This window comes from Gracilinanus agilis, chromosome 3 (assembly GCF_016433145.1).
Source record: "Gracilinanus agilis isolate LMUSP501 chromosome 3, AgileGrace, whole genome shotgun sequence".
NCBI lineage: Eukaryota > Metazoa > Chordata > Mammalia > Didelphimorphia > Didelphidae > Gracilinanus > Gracilinanus agilis.
Window position 1 is genome coordinate 630245306 of NC_058132.1, and position 26923 is coordinate 630272228.

General features: G+C 40.8%; 2 protein-coding genes across 2 annotated transcripts in view; both read right to left on the minus strand.

Moving 5' to 3' along the window:
* Window positions 1-26923, minus strand: part of SLC9A9 (solute carrier family 9 member A9) — a 729976-nt gene that overhangs the window by 24425 nt on the left and 678628 nt on the right. The window lies entirely within an intron of this gene.
* Window positions 6183-7121, minus strand: LOC123239205 (E3 ubiquitin-protein ligase RNF113A-like). Its single transcript, XM_044666457.1, has one exon. The coding sequence runs from the start codon at window positions 7119-7121 to the stop codon at window positions 6183-6185; it is 939 nt and encodes a 312-aa protein (XP_044522392.1).

A 26923-nucleotide genomic window follows, 5' to 3' on the forward strand; every position in this document is an offset into this window, starting at 1 on the left:
GTAGGAGAACATATATAGAAAGCCCTTTTTTAAAAAACCAAACCTTAGACTGATTTTAATGGTGGGTGGCTGTTTTATAGTTCTTTAACATTGGTTTGAATATTTTCAAGCCACCTTTCTACCCTGTGCCAAATGGTTAATACAATTGAAAAAATAGTGACAGCCAATTTGTAACGAGTTAAATATTGGCTAGATTTTCCCAACAGCCTCTCAGTAAAATTTATATATATATATATATATATATAATTTTTTATTATTTTATTTAATATACATATTCATTTATAATATATATTTAATATATATTTTAATATATATTAAAAACAGTGCTATAAGCACTGGAGAAAAGAGAGAAGCCTCTTTTATAAAGGTAGATAGACAACATCTCTACAATAACTTATAGTCTTAGAGGGTTGCCTGGCACCCTGAGGGGTCAGATGATTTGCTCAGATCACTCAGGTAGTTCACTATGTGTCAGAAACTTGAAACCAGGTCTTCCTTCCTCTTAGAGTGCCTCTGTTTGTAATATTCTTTGCAAACATTAAAGCCCTATGTCAGTGGTGACATTATTTATTCATTGTAAATCCGGAAGGGAACTTAGAAATCATCTAGTCCAATTCCTTCATTTTACCTGTAAAATAGGGTCAGAAGAGATCATCTGTGTCATTGTCAGGTGCTTTCTTTTGCAGATGGGTCCCCAGATACCAGTGAACCAAGACAACAGTGGAAATGTCCGTCAATGCCAAGGACAAACCATTCTGCCTGCCTTCCTCCCTCTCTTTCTTTTTTCCCCCTTACCTTCCATCTTAGACTCAATACTGTGCCTTGGCTCCAAGGCAGAAGAGATGTGAGGACTAGGAAATGGAGGTTAAATGTCTTGCCCAGGGTCCCACAGCTAGGAAGTATTGGAGCTCAAATTTGAACCTAGGACCTCCAGTCTCTATGCTTGGCTCTCAGTCCACTAGTTGCCCCCTCTTCTATACAGATAAGAAACTCAAATTTAGGGGAAGTGGCTTTCTTAAGTTCCTTCAGGTGGCAGAGCTGGGGTTCAAACACAGGCCTATTAGAGAACTGGTTCTTCTTGTTATCATTCCACCCTCCTGGTACCTTAGATGGCAACCAGCTCAGAAAAAAGGTCCTACAGAAATAGGAGACAACCCAGTGGGGTGTACAGAGTACAGCCCTCAGAGGTTATGGGAGGGACAAGGACACATAAGCTTCTAAAAAGAGCCCCTGGAGTAAACCAAACTTGCCTTCCTGTATTTTCCTTGATGGCTCTTTGCAATCTGTGTTTTCCCTGGCATAATGCTTGAAACTCTGGTCCCAGAAACAACGGTAAGGGTTTATTGTAATACTTTCCATTGCCTCCCTCTACCCAGAGGGGTAGAACTTCCCTGGAGACTGGATGTCTTTGATTACTGGCTCCCTTGCAAACCTGTGCTTCTCTCTCCCACTGGCCCCAACCCACCCCTCTATTTTTTCCTTCCATCCCCTGAAACCACTTCACTCTTGAGTTGCAAGATTAAGTGACTGAGTGTTTAGATAAGATACATTCTGTCCCAGGACAAAACAGTCTTCTATGCTAAGGACCTGGGCCCCATTCAAGGTGAGCATAAAACTCCCATTACCAAGTTATGTGTGTGAAAAGAGAAGGGATACAGACCTAAATTCACCTTCTGTGCTGTTGAGCCTCTGTAGGTAAGCTCAAATAGCTCAATCTGAGCCACGCTGCTGAGAAGACACACTTTCTATGAAAAAACTCAACAATTTTACTGGCATGAACACATCTGATCCTTCTATTAAAGAAGATCTCAAGGCGGCCAATTAGGCTAGGCCTCATCATGTGGATATTTGCTCCCTGTAAAAATAGTAAAACAGGTTCTGGCAGTTCATTTTTTTCTTATTAAAAAAAAAAACAAAAAACGAAAACCCTTCACACATTCCCAGTGTCTTTTTTGTCTGAGAATGATCTGGCTGGATGCCAAGAGCTTCCCAGCAGTGTCAGGAGCTGTCCCGATTGCCACAGAAAAGGCAAGGGGAGTAACAAAATCGTTCTATAATTTCACTCTTCCAAATTAAACCTTATATTTGCCATGATTATTTACCCTTGCTTTGTTCCTGGGAGAGGAAAGCTGAGGCAAGCTCAAAGTCTATTCATTCCTTACAGTGACATAAGTGGCACTTTCCCCCTAAACAATAATTGTCCTTTTTTTTTCTTCTCTCCTTTTTAATATCCAGCTATTGCTAGTGTTTCTTTGAAGGAATGGGCACTTAATGCCAAACCCAATTCAGATTTTTTTCCCTCTTGGTCTCTATTTGAAAGCCAGTTCAGCTTATTGCCCTTAGGGAAAACAGAACTGATTATTTTGGTTTAGTAGAAAAAAATGCCAAAAGTCTTGGGTTAAAAGCTCCCCTTTTGCCAGTTTCTAACTGGGTCACTTTGAGCAAATCTTTTTGCCTCTAGCAGCCTCAATTTCCCCATCTTTAAAATGGGGACAATCTCCAACCTCAATCTCTTCCTTTGAGGGGGTAATTGTGGAGTAGGATGGATGGTGGAGAAAACAAGACCTGAAATCAAGTCCCACCTTTGACTCATATTGATTATGTGACCTTGAGAAGTCACTTAATTGACTTAAGCCAATTTTATTGTTCAGTCTCCTCCTTGAACCATATCATGCCAATATTGTCCATGGGGTTTTCTTTGCAAAGATACTGGAGTGTTTTCCTATTTCCTTCTCCAGTGAATAACTGCCAAATGGAGTTGTGTTAAAATGTTCCTCTGAAATGATCATGTCTAGAAGGGGATACCCATCATACAAGAATACTCTGGCAGCACCATTTTGTGACATGAAGTAACAATCATTTTAATCTATTGATTCTTCAGTGCCTCGGGGCACATTTGACTCCAAGAGGATGAGGTAGAAGGCATTCACACTCAATTTCAATTATAAGAGATAACTGTCTGAATAGCATCTTGTGTATATTTTTCCAAGGCGGAAATGAGCTCAGATTAGGTTTAAACTCTTGCATATACCTACTCACTAACAGCTTATGGTTTGTTAAAACTGGGGCCAGAGGTATTAACCCTTTGTTCCTATAACTGGAAGTCTTAGAGGGAAATATCTGTTGGACATGTCTTGATAACAGAGTATGACAAGGACCCATCTCATCATCATAAAACATGTCTATGAAGGACCAATACTTTTTAATTGGTCCTTGAATGGACTCCAAGGAAGGAATTCAATAAGTGGAACCTATGTGATTACAGTCACCATCTTGGCTTTCTCTTTTCCCTACTTTCCCATCCTGGTACTTCTGTCACACTAAGGGCAAGTTTCTCTAAGAATCAATCAACAAACACCAATTAAGTACTTACTACTGAGGAGTCATGGTGGTAGGTGTTGGGGTTATGAAGACAAAAAGGGAAAGATCCCACACTTAAGGAGCTTTAAAATGGGTGGTTTGGAGTACTTTGCAAACCACAAAGAACTTTGTGCCCTGGTTAAATGGTTGAACCCACAGAGGGGTGCATGCCACTCTGAGAAAACTCAATCATCAGTAAACAGAACAGGTGGCCAAGATGCATGTGAGTAACTAGACATGACAGGTTAAGAACAAAACTAATGATGATCTCTGTGCTTAAATACTCAAGATTTAGCAGGGACAGCCCTTTCCTCTCTTCATGCACAAAGTTTTTGTTTTGCTAGATATGAAGATTTAGTTTGCCATTTTAGCAATCTCCTTGTTGCTGGCTGCTGTCAGATAAGGAATAAAGCAGTGGCCATTTGGAGGGCAGACGTTAAAAGATGCCAGATGGGGGAAAATATCTGAATTCATACCCATTATCTTCAGGGATCCTTGCTGAGAATGCCTCTCAATTCCTTGTTTCATTTATATGTCATATCCTATCTCTGGATCTACAGTGCTGGTAAAGTGAGAACAAAAGCCCAAAAAGTGGATCAGCCAATATTTTGCATTATTCTTGCAAATAATTGTCTTCATTAGACCCCCATTTAAAAAAATGACACTATATATGTATATAAATATATATGTATATACATACATACATAATATATTTCTTAAAGGAACTGATAAAACATCTAATACTGTTCTTCATGCAATGCTGGTATAATTTAATTCCCATTAAATTATATTCCCATTCACCATTTGGTGGTATCCAAAGTCCTCCAAGAGTGAACAGGTTTACTCCAGTGTGATTTTAAACTTTCAAAGGGAATGTGACCAACCATTTTGAAGCTGGGAAGCTGGGTCACATCCTGGGACTGCCAATTTGGGGGATTGTATCCAATACTACATCTATTCTTCTCTCTTCAAATTTCTCCTCTTGAGCTTCCTGCAACCATAGGGACACTGCAAACAGTATAAGATCCCAACACCTACTGGTTTCTGGGCTTGTCATTCTGCTTTATTTCTCCCAACTACCCACAGCAGCAGCGTAATGGCTTCAGTAGGTACCTTCTGGTTGAAAGTTATGTATTTAGGGCTAGTGCCTGGAAAGTATCCACTCCTTTTGGTCCCATTTTGCATGGGATAGAATGAATAAAACATAGATTATTATCTGTACTAAAGATAGCACATTATCTTTACCTTCAAATCTACCTTCCTTCCAAGCTTCCTTTTTAATACTATGGTCACCATTCTTTAAATCACTTAAATTCTCACAACCCCAAGATATCTTTGATTTCTTCCTTACTTTCCCTCACCCTTTATAGCCAATTATTTACCAGATCTTGTCTGTTCTATCTTCACATATCCAACAGCTATCTTCAATCCAATCATACACCCACCACCCAAGTTCAGGGCCTCATCATTTTTCAAATGGCCTGTTGCAATAGCCAGCTAATTGGGTTCCCTGCCTCAAGTTTCTTTCCTGCCCAATCCATTTTCCACACAGCTGTCAGGCCATTTTCCTAAAGCTCACTTCATTCCCCTTCTCAAGAAATCCTACTGGTTCCTTATTGACTCTAGCATCAAATATTTACTTTTATCTTTTTCCTGTTTTAATTTCTATTTTGATGCATATTTTATAATGTACATACTTCTTAATAATATGTAAAATTCCTAAGAAAATATATGCATATTGGAGGCTGAAAGCACTTCAGTTCTTTAGTGAGAGGGGTGTGTGATTAAAAAGAATTGGAGACTGTAGCTTTATGGTCTTTTCTTTAGTACAATAATACTAGGCTCACAACAAGACCCTCATTTGTACAGTTTTACCATCTAGAAAATGCTTTCCCTTATAGTATCTCATTTGATCCTTATAACAATCTTTTGAGAGGAACAGTTGTGGGTATTATAACTGTTTTATACATAAGGAACCTAAGACATAAAGGGTCTCGATGAGTATGACAGTAACTGGTCAATGGCAGAGCCTGCAGTTGGAATTATAGTGGATAGTTCTGGACTCAGAGTTAGGTGGACCACAGTTTAAATCCTGCTTCTAGCATAGGATATACTTATATAGGATATGCCAAACTTATTAGCCATAGGACAAATTGCTAACCTGTCACAGCCTTAACTTCTTTATCTGTTAAATGGTGATAACAACAGCACCTACTTCAAAAGGTTGTGGGCATCAAATGAAATATATCCATAAACATATTCATTCATACACATATTATACATATTATATATTAGCTGATATTTGTATCTCTTTATCTGCCTATCCATCTACTTATCCATCTATGTATCTATCTATCCATCAAGCTACCTATCCATCTATCCACCCATAGGTCCTATCTTCCTACCCATCCCTCCACCAACCCAAACACCTATGTATCTAACATCTATGCACCCACCTATCCATGTATCTATTATCTATCCACCCACTTATTTATCCCTCCATCTAACTATCCATCTATGTATCTATCCACCCACTTATCCATCCATCCAAGTACATGCGTCTGCAGGCTATTCCAAATGACTTGGGGCACGATACTATGTATGTATGTATGTGTGTGTGATGCCGATGAGCTCCTACATACTCCATGTGTCCCCCAAGTCTTATTTTCGTGTTAGGCAGGCGCTCCCTGGGCTCTGCAGACCCTCCCAGTAAATACAAAGGCTCTCGCTGGCCAGTGGTCTTTGGCCCTCTGATCTCCCCAAGTCAACATTGGAGCTCTTGGGTGTTTAAAGGCAGAGAAATCTTTTATTGGCAGGCTGCACTAGGGATGGTGGAGGAGGGTGGTGGTCCCGGGATCCGGGGCCGTTGGGGGATGGCCTCGGGGCCCATAGCGCCGGCGGAGCTGGTCTAGGAGGCCTCGGGCCGGGTTGAAGACTCCGTGGGTCTGGCGCTCGCACACGTAGCAGCGCGGAGAGGTGCGGAAGTGGCTCAGCGCACAGGCCTCGCAGAAGTAGTGCTTGCACTGGGTCACTACGGGGCTGCGGAATGACTGGCGGCAGATGAAGCACTTGTTGGGCAGGCTGCTGTCCGGGCCGGTGCTCACGTCATAGGCCTCATCCACGCCCCCGTAGCGGCCTTCGTCGAGTTCGCGCTCGATCTGCCAGCCATGCTTGTAGTCAGAACGGTCATGCAGGAACTTGCAGCTGTCACCGAAGCCGCAGAAACCGGTCTCCTTGTAGTCCTTGCAGATGTCAGGCTGGTAGTCCCAGCGCACAGTGGCGCGCAGGTGCTCGGGCGCGCGGATAGGCCCCTTGCGCCCCGCACCCATGCCCCTGGCCCTAGTCTGGCCTCCGCGTTCGGGCTCCCGGGCCGCGTCCAGCTCGTAGCCCGCCGTGGCGCCCATGTCCTCGGGCCCGGCCGGCTTGGCCGAGCGGCTGGATGGGTAGAGCACACCCATGGCCAGGGCGCGGGCCTCGGCGTCGTTGCTGCCGGACGCGGCCGCCCCATGGCCGCTGGCCCCACGGCTACTCTGGACCATGGGCCCGAGGGCAGCCCGCTTCCTGTAGGGCCGGACCACAGTGGCTGGGCCCTCTTCACTGCTACTGCTGCTGCTGCCGCCACCGCCACCATCAGGCCGCCCTTCCCCGGCCCCACGTCTTCGCCGGCGCCCTGCGGGGGCCTGGCGGCCCGACTTCTTGAAGAGGAAGGGGCAGAGCGGCCCAGATGACGCTGACGAGGACGAAGGCCTGTCCTCAGCCATGGCGGGAGGAGGGGGAGGAGCCTGGCAGGCGCCTGGGCTCAGTCCCCGCCCATCCGGGAATCCTAGTTCACAGCCAATGGGAGCAGAGAGTGGGTGTTAGGTCACGTGGCCCGACCCTGGGTGGGTGGGGTGTGAGGAGCAGTTGAGTCCAGGAGGAGTAATAATTAGCAATTAAGTAGCCCCTTTGGGGACTTGGGTGCATAGGTGGATCAATTTACACATCCTTTGGAAACCCTTATCTTCCCCCTTAGGTTATCAGTTCCAACGCAGAAGAACAGTAAGGACTAGGCAATGTGGGTTTAGTGACTTGCCCAGAGTTACACAGCTAGGAAGTGTCTGAGGCGAAATTCAAACCCAAGACCTGACTGTCAATCCACTGAGTCACGTTAGCTGCTCCTGCTGATGTCCTAATTTGTGAATAAATTGATTGAAGTGGGACAGAATTGCACAAAGCCCTCAGCCTCACTCTCCCTTCTAGAGTTGGTCAAGTCCAGTGGCAAGAAAGAGTCAAAGTGACCAGCCATGGCCAGGGGGGTGCAATGGGTGACCTTAGCATCTTCCATGTCTGACCAAGCGTGCCATGGCACCTGCTTCAGTCATGGCGCCCTGCCCCCAGAGGTGCCAGTCCCACGTGTTTATATGGGCTGAAATGTATAACAATGACCAAAGGAACAAGGAAACAAGAAGTGGCTGATAAGAATGGGGCCACCTTTCAGATCAGCCATCTGAGTCGCTTAGATTTATAATGATGAGAAAACTCCTGACACCAGTCTTTATACACAACCTAGGTCCTTGGTGGGTGGCTCTGGACCACAAGAACAGGGGGTTCGGTTTCCCAGTCACACAGGTTCAAACAATGCTCTTTTCACACTCATTGCTTTCCTTGGAGTCCACACAGAAAAGAGCAAAACTTGCCTGAAAGTTGTCTTAGGCAATATTGCACATCATCAGCATCCCTTTACTTCAAGGTTTGCTCTCCCCCAGTGGGTAGAGCGGCCTATCCTGTCCTTGGGAACACAGGGCAACAAGTGCCCAAAAAAATGACCCCTTCCTTAGTAACTAATGGAGATAAGAAGCATTCCTGAGAACTCTTACCTAATTGGCTTACCATATTTGCTTTTGCTTCCCTTACTAATTTATAATACTAACTCACTAATTCTCTGCAGTGATTCCCAAAGTGGGCACCACCGCCCCCTGGTGGGTGCTGTAGCAATAGAGGGAAGTGGTGATGGCCATAGGTGCATTTATCTTTCCTATTAATTGCTATTAAAATTAAAAAAATTAATTTCCGGGGGGCTAAGTAATATTTTTTCTGGAAAGGGGGTGGTAGGCCAAAAAAGTTTGGGAACCACTGCTCTATAGCTACTGTGTTACTGTGTCCTCTTACAATAAAATTTGTTTCCTTGCAGTAGAGTCAGTTTGAGCCATCAGTCAACTCTTTGGATGAGATCGGATTAGCATTACCCACATCAATATAAATATGTGTGCATTTATATTCACATACATATGTCTATATATTCCTACATTTATATTGCTTAAATCACTACATAGTCATATATGTGGATGTTTATGTGCATATGTATATGTATGTCTGTATTATACATATTTATTGAGAGAGGTTCAGAGAGGGAGAGAGGGAGAGAGGGACTACTATTCTACCCCCATTTTACAGATGAGGAAAATGAGGCAGACATTATTGTGACTTGCTGAGGGCCACCTGGTTAATGTCCGAGACAAGATTCTAGCTTCTCAGCATCGACTTCGTTTTAACATCAGTTACAGCAACAAGAAGAATAATAACAATTATAGAGGGGCTTCCTAATCAGAGGCCTGGGAAGCTAGTACTTGTAAAGTATAGCTAGCATTTATGTAGCCCAAGGGTTCTTAGCCTTTTTGGTGCCAAAGCAGACCTGGGCAGGCTAGTGAAATGTTTTGGAGCCCTTTTCACAGTAGTGTTTTATATACAATTAACTATATAGAATTCCAAAGGAACCTAATTACATTAAAATATAGTCAGCAATATATTTAAAAAAAACCCACAAAGGTTTAAATATTTCAGGTTAGGGACTCCTTGACTATAGCCCTTTGAGACTTACAAAGTAGTATGGCATCTCATTTGATTCTCAGAGAAATTATTATTGTCCAGTTTACAAAAAACCCTTCAAGGCAGAGGTCATTGTTTATCACCATTTTACAGATGCGGAATCTGAAGCAGAGAGATTGTGTGACTAAGGGGGGAAGTGTGGTACATACCTAGTAAATATTTCAGGCAGGATTTGAACTCATATTTTCCCAACTATCCTCTGAGGGACCTAACTGCTAATGTAAAGTGAGTAAAAGGGAACATTTGGGAAAGAAGAAAAAGAAACCAGCACCAACCAAAGAAATAACTCATTAATTATAGTAATGATGGGGAAAATAACTTTAAAAAACCCGTTACCTTCTGTCCTAGAATGGATACTAAATATTGGTTTCAAGACAAAAGAGAAGTATGGATGAGGCAATCGGGGTTAAGTCACTTACCCAGGGTCACACAGCTAGGAAGTATCTGAGGTCACGTTTGAACTCAGGACCTTCCTTCTCTGGGTCAGGCTCTCTACTATCTCTGAGATGACGTTAAAACCAAAACCCACCAAAGATACATATTTTCAAATAATCCTTAACGAGACTATTTGATGAGGTGCTCCAAGTTGTTTCAGCCACGTTGCCCAATTATACATCTTAACAAATGGTAGATAACATTTTCTTTTGTACCTGCTCTGGTTCTAGATCTCTTCCGTCTTTGCTATAAAGACTGAGAGAAACAGTTTAAATCACTATGTGAAAGAGGCAGCTGGGATATAGTAGGGAGAGTGAGCTAGTCTTAGAGCCAGGAAGACCTAGGTTCAAGTTCTGCCTCTCACACAAAGTGGCTATGTGACCCCAAGCTAGTGACTTAGCCTCTTGGTGTGTGTAGGTAGTTTGTTCTACTCTAAATTACAGATTTGGTGCCTACTTGCTCTAGTAGGTGTTTTCCTCATCTGGGATTTTGCTGTCTCAGTGAAATCCCAGGTCTAAGGCCCTATCCACATTCTAGTGAAATTTTCCAAAAGTGTACTCTTGTGGATAGAGTCAGGCTTGGGGAGGGGAGGTCGTGGGTTCAAATTTGACCTCAGACACTTCCTGTGTCTGTGTGACCCTGGGCAAGTCACTGAACTCCTATTGCTTTGGCCCTAGTGCTTTTCTGCCTTGGAACTAATACTTAGTATTGACTCCAAGACAGAAAGTAAGGGTTTAAACAAAACAGAACAAAACACAAAAGTGTACTGTTAAGGAAAAAAATTGTGGATTGGAGAGAAAACAATGATTCTAAAAAATTCTAATTAGGAAACGAGGAGAACCCCTCCGCTTCTTGTATCTGAAGCATCTGATCCAGTGCTTGGCACATAACAGTCCCTTAATCAATGGCTGGTCACTCTGTACAGGCTTTGACACTTTTGTTGAGTCAGTGAAGACCTCTAATAGGATCCCAAGATCCAAATAACTGGAGAGTTGCTTTTTACTTAGGTCCAATGGTTCAGTTAGTGGGTTTTCTCCAGAAGGTCTCAATGTTCTTACAAATACTTGTTACTTAAGTGAAAATTTTCCTCGTTCTTATTCTGGCTTATATTAAGGAGAACTTTTCTGGGAAAAGGGCTCTGATTGGTTTGTTTTTGTTTCCCGTAGTGAGCCAAATACTTTTAATATGTGTGGGAGTGGACATAAGATCTATCTACCGCTGACCATGCATAATAAGAGGAGAAATGGAACATTTCTCACTGAATGGAATTGTTATGAGTGACAGGCCAACTAAAGAAAATCACTTTCAATTTTTCTTTTTTTGTTTAAATGCTTGATTATGATGATTGCAATTCTATCTCATTGTAAAAAAAGAAAATTAAAAAAAGACCCACAAAGCTAAACCTGATACTACTGTGAGTAACGAAAACCAAAGGAAATATCACACTTTATAAAATCCCAACGCCCCCAGGTTTCCTGGTGTTGCTGTGGGAAAATAAAAATACACGGAGAGTCCTGCTGGTTTTTATTTTAAGGGTCCAGGCAATCTTCTCTTTTAGACTTATTTCAAAATGCTTGGCTAGCCTATAGGTCATCCTTAAAGCATTAGGAAATGAGTGGGAGCTTGACCCTGAACTCTGGGATTTCTTGCTTTGTGAGCTAAGGCACAATCCTGAGAGGGGTCCCTTAGGCTAATGGGATCATTGGAGACAGGCATTGGCTATTACAGGAGGCATATAACTTAACCAGATGTTTTCCAAGCAAAGAATGTTCTCATTGCTATAGAATGGATGAAGTTTGTGGCTGCCTCCTAATGGCTATTTTTTTCCAGTAGGAGTGGGGTCATTGTCGACATCATAGAATTGCATAGAATTGTTTTTTCATCCTCTCAGACCATGACCAAGATGAACAATAATCATAAAAATGCCATCATCAGATGCAATGGATATGTTATGAGGCAAGTGAGACTGACAAGTAAGAGGACTGCAGGGAAATCTGGGAAGAACTTGACAAAATAATGCAAAGTGAAAAAAAAACCCAGAAAAATGGGATATAGCTTATGAAGAAAAAGGCATGAGGATGAGCGAAGGGTCATCAGATCCTGATATTTAATCCTAATTTAGTTTAAGGTTAATATTAAATTAAATAATAATTTAGGATTAATATTAAATTAAATAAAGTTTCAGATTAATTCTAATCTTTAAGGGCTTCTTAGAACTCAAGGTCTTGACTTGGGGAAGAAACTTAAAAAAAGACTTTTTAAAAATACCTATTTCAGTACAATTGACTTCTTCTCTAATATTATATATTTTTATTCCATGCATTTAGATAGATGTTCATTCTATCCATGCTAAGATTCAAATGACCTTAATTTTTAAAAGTAAATTGAAGAGGCACACAAGGAAAATAACCATTGACCATGCGGTATTCTAAGGGAAACACAAACATACCATATGAGCTCCTGACTGATTGTCCTTCCCAGGAATACAGAGGTCAGAGCTTCACACAACACTGTGGAAGGCAGGAAGGATAAATCTGAGGTTCTATGAGCTTCTCAGAGATGCTTTTGACTTCCTGACTCTCACATAGAGCACCTTCAGTCTCTCAAGAGTTGGACTAGTCTGAGTAGGATTTGCCAACACTGAAGGCAGTACAGAACTAGCTTAAATATGTGCTTTAACCCAAGCCGATATGGAGAAATCTCAGCATCATATCTTGTGCACATTTCCAGCTAGGATATTCTTTGTTCTGTGATTATTGCTGGCATTCAGGTCTGGTTCTATAAAACGTGTCTCAAAAGTCTTAGTGCAGGCAAAAACTTTCGGTGCCCTCTATAGTCTGTAAATTTTATCACATATAGGGGGAAGTTAGGTCTCAAAAATAGTCTCCAAGGATATATAAAAAAAAACCCTTCTGGGGATAGATACAGGCTCTGGGTTAGGAAGTAAATATATCAATAATGCTTCCCCTTGGCAATGGGAATGTATGTTTTTCCAGGAACTAATTGAGAACATTTGGAAGGTGTGGGGCCCTTGAAACAGAGATGGGAATCAGAACTTTTTACTTTTACCAAAGCAACACGACACTCTGAGGGAAGGACTTTGGGGACAGCTTGTGACAGGCAAATCAAACCACTACCATCTTTTCTCTGCTGCCTTCCCTGAGATCTAAATGGAGACAGCCCAAGACTCTGAACCCAGGAGTCACAGGGTCAGCAATTTCTCTCAGACCCCCCAGTTCTGCTTCCAGCTTAGGTCCTGCAACCACTGTCTGGAGAAGCAACTCCAGTGGAGAAGTGGGGCCTAGCCAGTTTACCAACTGCCAACCAGCTGTTACCTAAGGGGCAGGCAAGCCATTCTAGATGAAGCAGCAAGTTACCCCTGAGGAAGAGATTGGATATGTTTCCTATTTGTTCAGGTCAAGGTACCAACCCCACTTCTACCACTATTTGTTCTTGTACCCTAATGGATATTCTTCAGAATTGTGAACACAAGACCACGGGTCCTGCTTCCAGCCTGGAAGAGAGAAACCACTGTGGAGAACTTCAGTTGCTGGACCAGTCACCACTGATGGACAGATAAACCCTAAAGCCCTGCGAATGGCAGCTCCTTCCTCAATCTTCCCCATTCCCAACTGTCCACCTCACTTCTAGCAGAGCTCTCATAGCCTTTATCTTGGGAATTAACCCCTTGGGGATGTGGTCTGGCCATTGCATCTATAGGCACCACAGCCATGAAAACCCAGGAGGGAAAGTTCTTGCCACCAAAGTCCTTGGCACTGATACATAGCTCAACGTCAGAAACGATTATGATTTTTTATCAGTGGAAATGCTATTAAAGATCATGCATTACCATCTGCTTTGCGGCTGTACCCTAAGGACCATGGGACCTTTGCATCTGATGTGCAGCTGAAAACTTCCATATGGGTTGTCTTCCTCATTAGAATGGGAGTTCTTGGAGAGCAGAGATTTTGTTACTTTTCTATTTGTCACTCCAATGCTTAGAACAGTGTGATTAATGATTGCCCCAATATACTCAGCGAAGATTAGATGCCTGCTAAGAAGACCAGGTAGGGCAGTTAAGGTCAGACTCAGGAGTTAAGGCAACCTCCCTTTAGACGATTGGTTCATTTAGGATGGAGAGGGAACTATGAAGTACAAACTGTGTATTCAGGTCTGTTTCATGGGCAAAAAGTCATGCAATTCTCCGCTTCCTCAAACAAGGAAGGGAGATGCATGGCTGGCCACGATGCCTCTAGAAATACTTCCTGAGATCTTTCCATTCCCCTCTCTGTCCTACCTCCCCCTTTTCTTGTTTTGTTTAATATTAGGACAGTGATGGGCAAACCACGGCCTGTGGGCCAGATGCGGCCCCCTGAAATGTTCTATCTGGCCACAGGACATTATTCCTAATCTGAAGAATACAAGTAGGATACAATACAAGGAAACTTTTAAAGAGTTGCCTTAGAAACAGACTGACAGATGAGCATTTCTTTTCCCTTGGCCCTCTCTTTAAACTGTTTGCCCATCACTGGATTAGGAGATAGTTTTGTTTTCTTATTGCTTTTAGTTTTTTAACCCTGATGGTTCTAGAAAGAGGTAAGTGTTAAAACCTTTCTGACCTGACAGTGTGGTGAGTAAAAGATGAAACAGGTGACTTGAGGATACAAAGATTTGAGCTTCTGGGTATTTAGATTTATTAAGCAGTGCATGACAATGGCCTAATCTAGGATCTAGGGCTGGCCCTAGAATACAGGGAGAGATAGACTTCTATAAGTGAAAAACAATCAAATAAGGCTAATTAATTAAAAGGAAATGACCAGTTTACACCATTAGGTAATCTGATTTCTAATTGCAGGCAAGATTAGAGACTTTTCAAGTTGAGAGAGGAAGAGAAAACAGGTGAAATTCCCTGAATTAACAAAAAGAAGTGTTTTGCTCCTTCCCAAATATCTGTCAACCATCAAAAGAACATGGAAACACTAACTGTACAGTGCCAGTTTTCAGATAAGATATATGGGTAGCTTGAGATGTACAACTGTGTGAAAACTGCTTGCATCAATCTTTGGGTCAGACTGGATTTCTGGCCAGCATAATCTAAATCTTTGGTTAAGGGTCTTTAAACAGAAGGCAGAGGAGATCCAGCTTCACAGCCACATGGGACTAAGTTCAAATAATGCAATAAGATTTCCTCCCCCAATTCCCACCACTGAATACAATTTTCTCACAAGACAGAAATTAGACAAGACCGGTAAAGGGAACTGAGGTCGTTACAGAACTGAGTCATAAGATGCAGTCAGTATGATTCACTCAATTCCCAGAATTAACCACTTCCACTCACTGTTCTAATCCCCTCAGCTCCCTCCACAGGGTTAGTCCATGTATCATGGATTAAAACGAAGTCATGAGGATCTCTGTTGGTGATGATTTACTGCTAACCTAACGGTGGGACGGAGCAATCTCCAAGCATGATCCTGTCCCACATTTATGAATTTGGTATCAGCCAATTGGCTGAGTATTTGGAAGAGGCCAGCCCTGGAATGAGGCGCCTGAGCAGGAGTCCAAGCAAAATGGAAGGTTAATTGGGATCAAAGCACTAGAAGGAATGGACCTCTTCATCCACTCCTTCAGGGTATTTGTCTAGTTGTAGTATTTTAGATTTAGAGCTTAGGGGCAACTAGGGGATATCATGATACACAGAGTCCTGGGTCTGGAGTCTGGAAGACCTGAGTTCAAATGAGGCTTTAGACACTTATTAGCTGTATGACCCCAGGCAAGTCACCAAATCTGTTTGTCTCATTTTTCTTAAGTGTAAAATGGCTATAATAGCTTTGATCTTGCAAGGTTAGGCAGAATTGGATCAAATGAGATGATATTTGAAAACTACTTCGCACAATGCCTAACAAATAGTAGTTGCTTTATTAAATGCTTATTCCCTTCTTCCCTTCTCCTGCTCCCCTACCACTCCCATATAAGTGATCTTGGATGCTATTTTACAGATGAGGAAACTGAGGTCTGGAGTACCACAGTTCAGTGACATTTAGGGAATGTCAGAGGTAGGATATGAACACAGGTCTTCTGATTCCATAGTTCATACTCATTTCTTTGTATTATGTTGGTTCTAACTTCTTGCTTTCAGGTGTGGTGGGGGATATCTCAGTCAATTGGACCAGAGGCAAATAGATCCTGGTGTAATGGAAAGGAGACTGAACTGAATCAGGGAATCTGAGTTCTACTCATGGTTTTTTATATTCTGTCTAAGTCACCTTGGTCATGTCACTTAGAGTATATGATGAGTGAGGATTGGCTGGTAAGCAGAAGAGTATCCAGAAGAGAGAAGGACTTGAGCCCATGACATAAGGGGATCAGATGCAGGAAATGGAAATGTTTAGCCCTGAGAAGACAAAGGGAAAGGTAATAGGTATTTTTGGATTTTCAGAGGGCTATCATATTGAAGAAGGGTGGGACTTGTTTCATTTAAGCCAAAGAGCTGAAAAGCAGTGGGTGGAAGTTGCGAAGATTTAGGTTTGAGCCTGCCCTTTGATCCAGTACCCCAAAGAGATCATAGATAAACAGACTTGTATGAAAATATTTACAGTTGTGCTTTTTGTGGTGGCAAAAAACTGGAAAATGAGGGTATGGCCTTCAATTGGGGAATGGCTGAACAAATTGTGGTATATGTTGGTGATGGAATACAATTGTGCTCAAAGGAATGTCAGAGGTAGGATATGAACACAGGTCTTCTGATTCCATAGTTCATACTCATTTCTCAAAGGAATAATAAACTGGAGGAATTCCATGTGAACTGGAAAGACCTCCAGGAATTGATGCAGAGTGAAAGGAGCAGAGCCAGAGAACATTGTACACAGAGACTGATACACTGTGGTAAAATCGAATGTAATGGACGTCTGTACTAACAACAATGCAATGACCCAGGACAATTCTGAGGGATTTATGGAAAAGAACACTACCCACATTCAGAGGAAGGACTGCAGGAGTGGAAACAGAAGAAAAGCAGCTGCTTGAACACATGGATTGAGGCGGACATGATTGGGGATGTAGACTCGAAACTACCACACCAATGTAACTATCAACAATTTGGAAATAGGTCTTGATCAATGACACATGAAGAACCAGTGGAAATACGCATCAGCCATGGGGCGGGGAGCTCGGGGGGGTGAAGGGGAAAGTAAGAGCATGAATTATGTAACCATGTTAACTTTTCTAAAAAATAAATATTAATAAATGCTAAAAAAAAGATTTAGGTTTGACAACAGGAAAGAAAACCCCAAAGCATAGTAACTAGTTGTCCTTGAGCAGAATGCCTTAGAGGATAACTGATTCCCCCATGTTGGAAATCTTCAAAGAGAGCCTGGAACCACTCCTTGGGTATGTTGTGGAGGGGATTCTTTTTCAGGTATGAACCAGATTAGATGATCAATGAGGCCATTTCCAACTCTAAGTTCTGTGATTCTGTAACTGTACTTTTCTAGATTTAAGTTTTCTTGTCTTCCCTCTCCCTCTGGGCTCTGCCCCACTCCTCCAAAGGGTCTCATTTCTACAGAATCTTGCTCTCAGCTTGCTGTGAACTAATATTAATGACTAAAGTACTTAAGTGAAAATTCAATTCAATAAAGATTAAATTCCTACTATGTGGAACACATTGTGCCAGGTGCTGGAGATACAAAGTTCCAAAAGAACATAGTTTTTGCCTTCCCCCAGTAGCATGTAAGCTTTCTTACATTATGGATTATTTCATTGTATTTTTATCCCTAAATGTTCATTGATTGTTGATAGGCTGAATAAATTACATCCTCCTGAGGGCACATAACATGTACATATAGAAGTACAAAGCATATAAAATTAATACAAAATAATTTGAGGAAGGAGGGAAAAACCTTTTCCAGGAGGTGACTATTGAGCTCAGGTTATAAGGAATCTAGCCATTCTATCATGCAGAGATGAGGAAGGAGAGCATTTTCGACAAAGGGAGTCACTGACCTAATGACTCAGAAGTGGGAGAGAAAATGTCAAGTAGAAGAAACAACTAATAGTGGAAAAAGACTAGAGAAAGGGAAATGACATGAAGAAAACTGGTAGGTGAGTGCCAGATTGTGGAGGGCTTTAAATCTGAGGAGGTGACTTTTTACCCCATAATCAACAGGGAACCATTGATGATTTTTGAGTGGGATTGAGTGACATGGTCAGATCTGTATCTCAAGGATGTGGAGGATAGATTGGAAAAGGGAAAGGCTTAAAGTAGGAAGATCAATTAAGATGTTATTGTGCTACTCAAGACTCTAAGACATAAAGGTGATGAGGGCCTGGACTAAGGTCATTTTGTGGGTGGAGAAAAGGGCAATGAAGAAAGAGATGTTGACCAGACTTTGTAACTGTTTAGGTTGGGATTGAGGGAAAGGAATAAGTCAAGGTTGACTTCAAGGTTGTAAACCTGTGTGGCTGGAAGAATGAGAGATCTTTTAACAGAAATGGGGAAGTTTAGAGGCAGAAAAAATGTAATGGATCCTGTTGTTGAGTTTGAAATGCCTACAAGACATTTAGATGGAGATGTCCAATAGGTAGTAATATAGGATTGGAGTGCAAGGGTGAGATTAGGGGTGGATATAAAGATATATTCAGGCCAGTCACTTCTAAGCATTTCTGCTAGGTCACAGATAGAAGGGAAACCATCATTTTATAGCTAAGGAAACTGAGATGCAGAAAGTCCAAGTGATTTACTCCAGGCCACATAGTGGGAGAATCTGAGTTCCAACTCAGAACCGACTCCAAGTTCAATATCTTCTTCCTATCATAATCTATTTATACCACACCTATCTGTTACATAAAGCTAACTTCTTGGATATACCCAAATTTCTCTCTCCTTCTCTCTCTCTCTCTCTCTCTCTCTCTCTCTCTCTCTCTCTCTCTCTCTCTCACACACACACACACACACACACACACACACACACACACACACACACTCTTTAAATACTCAAAACTGGATAGAGTTCAGAAAGAAAAAAGGATAAAGAACTTGACCATTAACAGATCCTAAGAAGTAAGAAGGCATTATGGAAAGGAATAGTAATCTTGTCCCAACTATAGAACATTCAAGAAGATCCAGAATGCAAGGTTTTGGGAAGGTTTAGAATTTTTGCATAGAGGAAGGGAAGGTTAGTAACATTTGAAATTCAGAAATGTAAATGAAAGTAACTTTGAGGTTCCACCTCACAGAAATCAGACTGGCAAAGATGACAAAAGAGGAAATTTATGGATGTTGGAGGGGCTCCAGGAGAACAGGGACACTAGCGTTGGTGGAGCTATGAATTGTTTCTGCCATTCTGAAAAGCAATTTAAAGCTAAGCCCAAGAAGTTTGACTTTGCTATACCATTACTAGGCTTTTACTCCAAAGAAACCAAAGAAAGCAGAAAAGGACCTATACAGGCATACTTTGTTTTATTGCAGTTCACTTGATTGTGCTTCACAGATTTTTTAAAAAATAAATTAAAGGTTTGTGGCAACCCTGTGTTGAACAAATCTATTGGTATCATTTTTCTAACATGTGCTCACGTCATGTCTCTGTATCACATTTTGGTAATTCTTGCAATATTTCAAGCTTTTTCATTATTATTGTATCTGTTTATAGTGATCTGTCATCAGTAATGCTACTATTATAATTGTTTTGGGGCACCACAAATTGTGCCCATATAAGATGGTGAACTTAATAAATGTTGTGTGTGTTCTGACTGTTCCACCAACTGGCTGATCCCCCATTTCTCTCTCTCTCTCTCTCTCTGCCGTAGGGACTTCCTATACCCTAAGCTACAACAGTATTGAAATTAGGCCAGTTAAGAACTCTACAGTGGCCTCTGAGTTTTCAAGTGAAGGGAAGAGTCAACCAATGTGGCAAACTTTATTGTTATCTTATTTTAAGAAATTCTACAACCATCCATAACTTTCAGCAAGCACCATCTTGCTATCTATCAGCAAAAAGATTATGATTTGCTGAAGGCTCAGATGATGGTTAGCATTATTTAGCAATAAGACATTCTTTAATTAAAGTATGTACATTGTTTCTTTAGATATAATGCTGTCGAATACTTAATAGGTTACAGTACTGTGCAAACAAAACTTTTATTATATGCTTTGGGAAACCAAAAATTCCTGTGACTTGCTTTATTATGATATTTGATTTATTGAGGTGGAACTAAACCCATAATATCTCTGAGCTATGATTACATACAAAAATATTTAGAGCAACATTTTTAGTGGTAGACAAGAATTAGAAACTAAGATAATAATTAATATAGTATAACAGAAAGATATAATTAATAATTTGTCAATATATTAATAATCAACATTCAACACGATATATAATATAACTTAATAACTAATATAATAAACTCATCATAGTGATTATTATCATATAATAATCATTAATAATCTCAATGTTAATAATATAGGATATTATACTTTAATAATAGATTCATAAAGCAATACAATGTGCCAGGCACTCAGCTAAGTGATGATTTACAAATATCTCAATTTATCCTCACAACAACCCTGGAAGGGAAGAGTTATTGTCTCCTTTTACAATTGAGGAAACTGAGGCAAACAGAGGTTAAATGACTTGCTCGTGGTCACATAGCTAGTAAATGTTTGAGGCTGGAATTGGACTTATGTCTTCCTGACTCCAAATGCTCTATCCATATACGGAAAAGCTAAACAAATTTGTAGTATATGATTGTAATGGAATATTGTTGTGCCATAAGAAATGATGAAGTAGACAATTTCAGAGGAAACTTGGAAGAAATCTACGTAATCTGATGGAAAGCAAAGTGAGCAGGATGAGGAGAACAATCTATATAATAATATTGAGAAAAACAACATTGAAAGATTTAGAAAGAATCTCCAAAAGAATCGAGATAAAATATGCCACTCATGTTAGAGAAATGATGAACTTAACATTCAGAGACAAAAAGGTTTGGGTTTGGCAAATGTGACAGTTTGTTTTACGGACTATGCAAGATGTATTGAGGACTTTTTTTTTTAATTGCTCATTGGGGTGTGGAGGGGCTAGAAAGAAGGGGAAATTAATTTAAAAAATGTTTGCTAGTTGAATTTAAAATAAAAAATAAAAAAAAAAATTTGAAATTCAATCTTGTTTCCTTACAGGGGTCCTAAAGGATATGTCCATAAGGGTTTTTTGGATGTTTATTCAGATGGCGTTCTTTCAAATCCATTTGACATTACAGGATGCCATAATTCTGTAATGCCACAAGTTGGACGTCTCTGCGCTTTCTCCCCCCTTACTATTTTCAGCTTAGAAAAGGAGGAATCAGGAAATGTCATCCCCAAAGCTCTTGTAGGCCAGCCAATTTACATGTAATATACATATGCAAGACTTGTTAAAGTAAGTACAGCTAGAGGGACCTGTCACAGCCACGCATCTCTGTGGGACATCTTCTCCCTTGTACACGTTCTTCACCCCAACAAAGTTGTCAGCCATCTTCTCAGCCTGCTCCCACCGCCTCCCTGCTCCAGCAGCCTTGGCAAGGGCTTTGGTGTAGGGACTGAAGTGTAGCTTTATGCCTCAGTTCATTTAACAGAATGACAGAATAGGTTGCCTGCCTCAAACCTGGCTTCATGCCCAGTGTAGCGGTGAGATCTACACCCTGGACGATTCCATGCTTTTCCTCTTAGAACATCATTTATTGGCCATTGCACATGGTCACCTCCTTCCAGCACTGAACGTTGGTAGGTATATCAAAGGTATATCCTTCCCCACAAAACCTCCCCTCTTCCAGATTTCCTTATTATTGTCAAAGACACTTCCACCTTTCCAGTCACACCGATGTGATGCCTCTTGGTCCTTGACTCCTCACTGACTTTCACCTGCTCCATATATCCAGTTCACTGCCAAGTCTTATCATTTCTGCCTTCACCACATTTCTCATCAGTGTCTTTTTCTCTTTTCTCTCATGACCATCACCCTAGTTCAAGCTCTCATTGGCTCATCCCATGACTATTGCAATAGACCCCTTATTGGTCTGCTTGGCTCAAGTCTCTCCTTCCTCCAACTCATCTTCTCCATTAGCTGCCAAAGTAATCATGTCACCTCCCTGCTCAAAAATGCTCTGAGTAACTCCCTATTATCAGTTAGGATCAAATATAAAAGTCCCTAGCCTTTAAGGCTCTTTACAACTTGATCCCTTCTTCTTGCATGCATCCTATGATTCAGTCATACTCATCTACTGGCTGTCCCTCCAAAATGGCACTGAATCTCCCTTCTCTGCCTTTGCACCAGCTGCCTTCTGTGTCTGGAAAGCTCTCCTTCCTTACCTCTACCTTTGGTTGGATATTCCTGGCTTCATTTTCAAGACTCAGTTTGCAACCTTCTTGTAGTCCATCTTCCCATCTCTAATTCCCTGCCCAAGTCATAAAGGACTTTTCCTCTAAATTTACCTTCTTTCTGTTTTGTTTTTAATGGCTACATACCTATTTATTTATGGCTTTTACTAGGCTTTTTTTTTACCAGGCTTTTACAATGCCTATCCTTGACAGAGGGTTTAAGTATGGGCACAGGAGAAATCAGCAGGGATGCATAGGGTAGTTCTCATTATTTGGTCCTCATTGTGTACCTCTGCATATCTTCTTTGTGAGTGAGGGATAAGCATGAGGACAAGATTTTGTGATATCACTGGAATAAGAGATTCCTGATGAGGAAAATTCCTACCAGTGCACCTTCTCTATAATTTACAATCTTAGAGAATTGTCTAGAGTGCAAGAAATTAAGTAACTTGTTCAGGGTCAAAAAGTCAGTATTTGTCAGAAGAAAGACTAGAACCTAGGTCCTCTGGGCTTCAAAGCTGGTTCTTTGTCCCCTGTATGCTTCTTTAGAATAAAAGTAGAAGCAAATTAAATTGAGTATATTTAAGAGTTTCAGATAGAAGTAGGGAGGTGTTGAGCCTACGGAGATAGATTCATAGTCTGTCATGAATAATAGCTACAATTTATTTAGCACTCTAAAGTGTGCAAAGAGCTTTATGCATGTTATTTTATCCTCATAACAATTGTGTGAGGAAGATGCTATTATTATCCCCATTTCACAGATGGAGAAACTGAGGAAAACTCCAGTTAAGTGACTTTTGAAGGGTAACACAGCTAGTAAGTATTAGAGGCAGCATTCAAATTCAGGTCTTTTTTCATTTATTTCATTTAATTTCTTGCACTGTACCATCTAGTTGCCTGTCTACCATAGGGCAATATTGCTCAATGATGGAGGTATGTTCATTCATTAAGGATGATACATAAGACTTTAAGGGCATGTTGACTCAGATCCATAATTTGATGTAATCTGTAATCTGTCTTCTAAGTAATATTGGACTCAGCTATGGACCACATAAGATCCTCAGTCATGGTTTTAGAACAGAATGATTGGCTTCCCCAAAGGTATAGCAGCTAGCACCATATACCACAATAATAGGAAGGCTAGGAGTGGAAAACTCCAGAACATCTCAGTTAAGTAAGAGTCATACCTGCTGCCTGATTTCTCATTCTCTCAGATACATGACACTGTAGTTCACACAAGGCTAGGACTGGCCTGACCAGGATGGACTGAAGGCAATGCTGAGCTTGCTTAAGGATCCATTCCTTCCCCTCTTCATAAGGGTGGGAACTTCTGATGCTCATCTCTAGAGTTCAGCCCTGATGGAAACCCTTCACCCACTGCTGATTGTTACACAGACTAGGCACTTAATTGTCAATTGATTGAAAGGTGGACCATTGTCACACTCTTAAATATTACACATTTTTGTGGTTGCTAAGTAGGATTCAATTTCCTTATCTGTAAAATGAGAATGGACCAAACCATCTCTTAAGGTCTCATAGCCTTTGGCAAACTGTGATTCCATGTCAAACCTATGACATTAGAGGAGAAAAACAAGCAAGGAAAGAGATCTATTCTCCCTCTTTCTGCTTGAGTCTCTATCCTTTCTCTCGCCATAATCTCACTCACAGGGAAATATGATGAGAGTCAAGCAAATGATCTAGGCAAGCAAAGGTACCCTGGGGAACAAGTGGCACATGTTTGCTTCCTCCTCCTCCTCCTCTTCCTCCTCCTCCTCTTCCTCCTCCTCCTCTTCCTCCTCCTCCTCTTCTAGTCACAGCCTCTAACTCCATTCTGCGAAGATTAATGATGCTCCCATTGTGGATAATCAATACTGGCCACCATGTTTGTGGTGAAAACCAAGGCTGGATGTAGATGTTAGCTAATGTCACCTTGGTCCCATGAATAGATACTTGTTCATGGGGTAACAAGGAGGAGAGAGAGACTGTTTCTAGGACCAACTGGAGTTCTGAAAAAAATTATAGTGAGGGGAGAATAGGAGATGAACAGGAAGATAAACTCTTTTCAGAAAATGACTCTTCAAACGAAACGAAAGCCTGAAGCTGAAAAGTGCACCCTTTGCAGCAGCAGAGAACATATATGGGAAGGGATAGACTTGTCCTATCTGTCTCTGTTCCCAAGCATGTTTTAAAGGATATGCATATTAGATGCACTTCTCTCCCCATATATCTCTCCGTCTGGATCAATCCATAAATAAAATATACAGCTGCTATGCTAAAAGGTATTGCTTGTCTGCAAGATTCCCGCAGGTTAATTCCTCCTGCAGAGGGAACTGCCCTGGTTTACATTGACTTTCAATGACCTACTTGCATGCGTGGGTCCAAGCCTGCTTTCAGAAGTGGCCTGGCTTGTATGCGTGTGGGCAGGTAATTCCTTGTGCTTACATTATTTCTGTATTATTCAAGCTCCCAGAGAACTGCAGGAAAAACCTATATATAAAAGATGCCTCCTTCGATCCTATTTTTAGTTTGGAAACCTGACATGAACAGACATTATAGGAAATGGCTTCCCAAGAAACTGAAAGACAAAGAGATGCACTTGGGCGTATTCTCTATCATCATTAGGGATGTCAGTGCCATTTTTATTTACATTTTAGTAATTGGGCATTGCCCTTCTCTGCCTTACTACCTCCCCCCCCCCCCAGGAGACGGAGTCCTTTAAAATGGATTTTTCCTCAAAACTCGATATTAATATACTCGGCTGACTTTTTGTTGTTGAATATTATCTGATGGTGAAGTTGGTGCCTATGAATTTGGGGATGTTACTGTCGATCTCAGCAGCTTATCTCAGTGTGGTTTGGATTCAAATGGGAGAGTCCTGAATAATGTGACACTGAAGTATTGGGTAGTCACAGATTGGAGTTGGTTTAATCACCATTATCAGATTAAAACAAAATATAATTCCTGCAGCCCTTATTAATGCCGAAGAGTCTCATTTTCTGGCGATGGCCAGAATGTGGATGGCACTGTAGCCTTTGAGGTGAGATTTATAGGTAAGCCAAAGATTCAACGAGGGACCAGGGAATAAAGGAAGAAAAGACATTTTTTCATAAATCATTTTTACTTACATAAATCATTCTACTCTCTAAGGCGCTTTTTTTCTGAAATTAAAAAAAAAACCCAGTAAAATAAATAAGAAGAGATGATAGAAGATTAATTTATATAGAATGTTACAGAATGCAATCAGAGCAGAGAAAACTGTTCAGTGTATTGAGAATTATTTTGCTTCTTGTAAACTAGATTACAAAAAGTTGGATAAAAAAATCAATGAACTATTATTTATGTTCCATTTAATCTAGGTGTTTTAATAACATCTATCTGACCAGCTTCGGCATTGATTTCTATTGCCAAGGGATACATTTAGCAGAAACCCAAAAAACCAAAAACCAAAACAAAAACCCAACAACTACCCTATTGCCAACTTGCTTTTGCTGTCTGTTAAAAAGGATACTCTGCACTGTTATTATTAATGTTATTATTGTTACTAGAAATGTGTAGTCCTGGAATGCATGCATCTGTCTGCTTTCACCTGACAGACATCCAGAAATAGCTCAAATCCCAAATCGCTACCCAGCTTTTCAAAGCTCAATAGAAAAGAGAGCTGCAGTGATGCCCCCATCATACAACAGTGGGAAGAAGTTTGCCACAAGGAGTAACGGAAACCTAGCTGTGCAGAATGGTTTGCCTTGGGCAAAAATCAGAATTTCCGGTTCCTCCTTCATATTAGCATTTTCCAGTGAGTCAACTGTGCTCTAACTGGGCCACTGAAATGATAAGCAAGGAAAGGAATTAGCACACAAAGGAAAGAATGAGGGAAAACCTCCATAATTCTTGAAAACCAGTAGACCTGGGTCCTGAATAAATAGGACTGGGTTTATATTACTGTGATTATGAATATTCCAATCGATAAATTCCAAACTAACCTTGGGGATTTAGGATTACTTTAAAAATCCCTGATTTTAAAGAACTGGGTCATTGTCCTGGATTAGATGACCTTAAGGTCCCTGCTGACTCTCATAGGCTAGTCAAAGGGTTCTTAATCTGGCATCTGCGAACCTGTTTTTCTTAAATATTTTGATAATGAATTGTTTTTCTTTGTAATCCCATATATTTTATTTTATGGACTTAAGAACATTATTGAGAGAAGAAGTTCACAGAAAGAGTCCAGTATACAAAAATGGTTAAAACCATTGAGCTTGAATTCTCAAGTTTAGAGAAGGAGAAATGTTGGCTCCCAAAGGAGATAGATTCAAACGAGATAATATATACATTTACATAGTTATAAATTATATATACATATGTGTTTACAAATTCATAAATTATGTATACTATATGTGAATATATATTTACAAATAATATATATTATATATAAAATATATTTACAAAGCAATGCTTTGTAAATCTCAAATTACATTCTGTTAACTATTGTTGTTATTATTATTATTTATACACATAGGTTCACTTGTGTAGATACACACACATGTTCTTACAATCCCATTTTCTCTCATCATTTCTCTAGAAGGCTGCCTAACTCCTACTTTTGGTGTTACTTCAAAGTCTCTCTCTTATAAGACAGAATCTCTTTGTGCCACATCAAATATCCCACCTTAGGAGATCTAGGAAGAATTGGGGGGACATGGGCCATTCTGTGCATAGGTGCCAAATGCCACTCCATGTAGACTCGGGCTATATTTTCTCTGACACTGAAACTCCTCCCATTCTGCACTGTACATCCCACTGTACATGGTCATGGTCACGTCTGGATTATTGTATCTAGGACCCAGGGATACTCACCAAGACTGTATTTCTCAGTGTGTCGGGAGAAGCTATTTTTTCCAATATGGGGATGATGGCCAT